The sequence below is a fragment of the Pteropus vampyrus genome, unplaced genomic scaffold (assembly GCF_000151845.1).
Source record: "Pteropus vampyrus isolate Shadow unplaced genomic scaffold, Pvam_2.0 Scaffold360, whole genome shotgun sequence".
In the NCBI taxonomy this organism is placed as follows: Eukaryota; Metazoa; Chordata; class Mammalia; order Chiroptera; family Pteropodidae; genus Pteropus; species Pteropus vampyrus.
In genome coordinates, this window is record NW_011889141.1 from 771,345 (window position 1) to 777,045 (window position 5,701).

General features: G+C 40.2%; 1 protein-coding gene across 1 annotated transcript; it reads right to left on the reverse strand.

Annotated features, from left to right (window-relative positions):
- Window positions 1-711: 711 nt before the first annotated feature.
- Window positions 712-1,738, reverse strand: LOC105305056 (olfactory receptor 4D6-like). Its single transcript, XM_011379492.1, is given in 2 exon segments — window positions 712-1,156; window positions 1,158-1,738. Coding segments are annotated over 2 exon segments (1,026 nt in total).
- Between the last annotated feature and the right edge of the window lie 3,963 nt (window positions 1,739-5,701).

A 5,701-nucleotide genomic window follows, 5' to 3' on the forward strand; every position in this document is an offset into this window, starting at 1 on the left:
TGGCTATTGTGAATAACGCTGTAATGAACATGGGAGTGTTGATACCCCTTTGATACCCTGATTTCATTTCCTTTTGATATATACCCATAGATGAGATTGATGACAGGGTAGTTCCAGTTTTAGGTTTTTGAGAAACCTCTGCACTGTTTTTCAGTAGCGGCTACGTCAATTCATATGTCCACCAATAAGACACAAGCAAGAGCTAATGCTTATCTCTTGTCTTTTTGATGATAGCCATTCTAACAGGTGTTAAGTGATATCTCATTGTGGTTCGGGATAGAGGGGTAGATAATAGGGAATGTTGACTGTGTGTCTGATTAATGCCAGGGGTGGTGTTACCCATGGCAACTATCGTATTCTCAACATTTATCATGCTTCGTTCATAACAATCTTGTGAGTAGACGATGTTCTTTCCATATCACAAGTGATGAAATGCAGGTAAAATATGTCAGCCGAGAGTCACAAATAATACCCAAATAGCCTTTCGGTTGTCAATTTCAATCTTTTACCCCATACATGTCCCAGTGCTCAAGCCTGTAGTTTGTGTAATTTCATGTCTTCCTTTTGTTCTTACATTCCCTCTCATAGAGTCAAAGGGCTATGAGGATGTACAGAAAAATGTGGAGAATGGGCCAGCTGTCTACCTGACCCTTAGGCAAACAGTTTGAGAAAACCAAATCAGAGCTGGATTTCCAATGTTAATGTGACTATTCACCCCAGTTCACTGCTCTCGGAAGGTCCAAGTTTCCTCCTCAGTCTCTTCACAGCTGACTTCCTATCCTGGTTCCTCGGGGTGTAAATCATGGGGTTGAGCGTGGGGGTGATGTCCGTGTTATTGATGGACACGACCGTGTCCATGAGCGGCACCTTGAACGGCCGGCAGCAGATGGAATCGCAAGGCACAAAGTGAAGCGTCACCACCAGGATGTGGGAGGAACAGGTGGAGAGGGCCCTTTTCCGACCCTCCCCACAGTGAGCTCTCAGCAGCATCACCGGAATGACAGTATAGGACCCCAGGAGCAGGAGGAACCACAGCAGGACCACCAACCCATTGTTAGAGATCATGAGACGTTCCAGGGCAGAGGTGTCAGTGCAAGCCAGTTTGACCACCTGGAGTACATGACAGTAGAAGGCGTCTAGGACATGTGGCCATGTCCTGGAGCGGAAGCATCAGCATGATGTGGACAATTGAGTGCAAAGAGCCACCCACCCAGGAAGCCACCACCAGGGCCACCCACACCTCTCTCCTCATAATGGCCACATAATGCAAGGGTTTGGCGATCGCAAGCTCTCTGTCATGGGCCGTCCCAGAGAGGAACAAAATATCTGCCCCACTGGCAAAGTGAGAGAACGAGATCTGTGCCATGCAGCCATTGGAGGGGATGGTTGTCCTCTCTGACAAAAGGTCTACCAGGAACTTGGGAATAGTGACAGGTGAAAAACAATGTCCATGACTGCTTTGTTCCGTATAGGAAGTCTGCGGGGGTGTGGATTGGGACTCACAGGTGGTGTTTACCACGATGAGGGCGTTGCCCAGCATGGTTGTTACATACACAGCAAGGAAGAACACAAACAGGAAACCCTCCGGCTCCCAGAAGCGAGTGAGATCCAGGAAGACGCATTCCTTCCCATTCGTGCCGTTGCTCTCCCCCAAGATGGGGGTCAGCCTCCTCCAGGTCTGCCTTGGGGGAAGACGTGTTAGGATTAGGGGTACGACGTCATGAGGTGGCGACGTCATTTATCAGGTATTGTCATAAGGCTCTTTCAAGCATCCAGGTGATCATGACTGCTCAGAAGACTGGTCTGGAAATTGTTTTTCCTGATGATTCCTCTTTCCTACTATAAATACCCGGGGTTGACAGGAAGAGCTGACACACTCCTATATCCTTACTCTGACCAGAGGGAGATGGACAGACTATGCTCATTTGATTGTGGCTTATCTTATGTCCTGTAAGATAAGCCATGTATGCCATGCTTTCTATTTTACCAAAGGTTTTCACGTGCAACATCGCATCTTGATTTTGATTTTTATGATGTCTCTAGCGGTTTACAGAGTTTTTATGATTATCTCCATTTTATATAGGGAGCTCAGAGCAGTTAATGACTTGCCCACGTTTGCATAATTTCAAAATGAGTAAGTGGCAAATCGAGGATTTCAACTCAAATACTTTTTATGACTAGACAAATGCCCTCCTTGAGCGAATTTTTGTCAGACTCCTCTGAACCCTCTTTTTGAGGGCTGAATCTCAGCCTTCTGTGTCTTTCCTTGCTGAGCCTAATTTTAGCAAGATTTCTGCTACATCGTCTTGGCAAGAAGCCCCTACCTTTGATATCTGATCCAATTCTTCACCCTTTGTATGGAACTCCATGTATCTAAATTCTTGGCTTGTCTTTGACCAGAACCTTGAGTTGCTAATTGCGCAAGAACCCCCTTATCCTTGATGTCTCCCCTTAGATTCCATCCAGGGATCCCTTCACTCTGTTAATTGGCTGTCAATCCGCTTTTGTCCTCGTTGTACTTGGACTGAGCTTAATCTCTCTCCTCTATTGCAATAGTCTTGAATCAAATCTGTCTTGTCATTTTAGAAAGTGTCTCGTGAGTAATTTTTTAAAACCGTCTCCAGAGGTTATTCTAATGTATCATTGAGCTAGATGAGAGAGTCTGAAGTTTACTTTGGTTTATTGGAATTATAGTGGGTAGGTAAGGCTTGAACAGTTAATTAAATAGCCTGACTTCTTAATTCTTATATCCTCCTTAAAAAAAAAAAATAAAAGAGAAGAATCAGGCCCTCAGAAGTGCTCCTTCCTGCACTCTGGGATACAAGGACTCGCCTGGGCCCACAGGGCTCTTGGTACAATGTAGAGCTTCAATCATTATTCTGAGCCCATGTAAGTATCACAGAGAAACTGATCCTTAAAGCTTCGTGATCTCAGAGGCGACTGAACTGAACCCGCCTCACTTTAGGAGTAAGCAGAGAATTATGTACATTTTTCCAGAAGCAGTCTTTGAATTGGTGAAAGATGGAGAAGTCAACAAAGTTTTTCAAGTACTTCCGTGATTTTGTGTTTGTTTGTTGTGAGAACACTGAAGACCTATGCTTTAATAAATTTCAAGTATACGATATTATCACCTAGAGTCACATTGTTGTGCCTTCAATACCAGGATTTACTTTTCTTGCATAACTGATCTTCGTACCCCTTGATCAGATGTCCTCATTTCCCCTTCCTCCAAGACCCTGGTCATCACTCTCTGTTACTGTGGAGATGACCAAATCCAGTTCAGCAATAGAAAGTAAGTCGATAGTCTTGGCATTTGAAGCAATGGATTTATAGTTGAAGAAAACAGAATAAGAAAAATAAAGTAAATGAGATGAAAAAACATAGCATGTTTTTTAAAATAAATGCATAATAAAGTACCCTGAAACCAACCTATTTCTTATGGTTCCCCGCCAGTTCTGTTATGGTCGGGTGTATTTTCATAGTTTGATTTGAGGGGTTAGGATATACAGAAAATCTCTTAAATAAAAATCTCTGTTGATTTTCCCAGATCCCCGATGTTCTCACTATTAGAACAATTTAATTCCTGTGGAAAAGTGAATTTCCTCTGTAAGAGTTCTTTGACTATGATCCAATAGGAACCCTGCTTTACAATCCTAGCATTCGGTAACCTGTCTCAAGAACCGAAGCTCTGAAATTTCTTACTGCCTTTGAGGGATCGGCAGAAAGCTATACAAATGCTATTCTGTATTAGGAATTATATCAAGGTTGTCTGCGAAGAACAGCCCACCTTCTGATTGTGTTGAGGGCCAGATCTATTTCGTTCCCCCCATTTTAGATCCCCAAGGGTAGTATTTGTTCTAGACCCAAGTATAAGGGACAGCTCCCTTGGTAAACTGGTAAGATCCTTCCTCTTAGACAATGAAGACTATGTACCGGGCCATTTCTTTTTTGTTTTGTCTTCCATACACTCAAAAAGGTACATGGAGCTTAATTTCCTCCTTTATGTTTTTTCAAGTATAGTCTTTCAACAGCTCTAACATTTTATCGCTTTACTGTGTGTTTTGTGTTAGTCTCCCTAATCCTTTGTGGAGCGTGATGGGAAAATACATTGGTTACTAAATTAGAGACTGGTTTTCATAGGTATGTGGCAATCAGGCAGGTTGTGGATAAGCTTTGGTCATAGGATAAGCATCGGAATGGGGCACGAGCCAGGAGTGCAGAGCAGTCTTAGGAGACAGGGGTGAAAAGGGAATATGGAAACTAGGGATAGACAAGTGGTATCAGGAGAGAGATCTGTAGAATGTGCAGGAGGTGAGGAGCCACAGAGACATATTGCTCTCTTCAGTTTTCCTAGTTGGGCTCTAATTCCTATTTTCAAATAATGCTGCATCCTTCATTTTGTGAATGCATTTTCATGTGCATCTTTAAACATAGACATAGACTTGCTAGATCAAATGATATATTAATTTTCTAATTATAATTGTTAAAGTATTATAAAGCAGCAGCCTAATTCTAATTGTGTTTGAATATTTGATTTCTTCTTATAGATAGTTACTATGAGCTGAAATAAATTTCGGCACTTTTTAACTTCTCTTGGAAATGGAAGATTGAAGATTTTGCCATCTTAAATAAATGTCAAAAATAAATTAATCGAAATATTAGAATGAAGTCTAAATTAAAAAAATAATTTCTGGGGTAGAGAAGAAATTTGTAAGCATTACACCAAAGGTTATTAGATTTGTCTAAATAAAAATATGAAACTAGCATTTTTCAAAAGTGTTAAAAATAAGTTAAAACTAAAAATAAATGAAAACTTGAGAAAATATATGTAAAAATAAAAAATAGAGTTAATACTTTTGCTATACAAAGCATTCTTATCATTCAGTTAAGAAACAGATACTTTGAAACAAAAATGGGTCATAAACCACAGAGAAATATAGTTGATCAGCCCACATATGAAAAGATGGTCAATCACATTATTCAAAGAAATGCAAGTTAAAATTGCACTTCTGATCTAGAAGATTGAGCAGTGTTGTAAAGATCCATTATAGACATGAATGTGGAAAAAGAGACACATCCGTATCTGGTTGGTTGGAGTGTACAGAGAGACCAACCTTCAGGGGTCATTCTGGAAATATGCATCAAACATAAAATGTGCAAATCCTTTGACTCAGAAATTCTACTTTAGGAATGTATGCTAAAGCGTTAATAAACCAAGGGCTTAATGTCATAAGTACAAAGAAAGCTCATTATGGTACAGTTTGGAAGAAATTAGGTTTAAAGTTAATGTCTGTTATATAAAACTGGTTCGATAAATTATGGTTCAATGAACAATTCGGCCATTCAAATTGATTCAAATTGATAAGAACTTTACTCTTAGACATGGTCAGAGTCTCTTTCAGTGACGAGCTGAAGCACAGACTGTATCATTTAACGTTATTTTTGGAAAAAAACCCCTACATGACTAGAAAAAGTCTGGAAAGATGTCTGTCTCCTTAGTAACAGCCATTATCTGTGAATAATTGGATTTTGATAATTTTTTAAAAGAGATATTCTAGTGTATCCAGTTTTAAAAATGACTATAAATGGCTTATGATATTGAAAAATAAAAATAAAAAACACCTCATACACATACCTACAACTTGAAGTAAAGGTTTTCCGCAGTAATCTGAGCTCCGAGAGTATGCCTCTTGTATTTTCT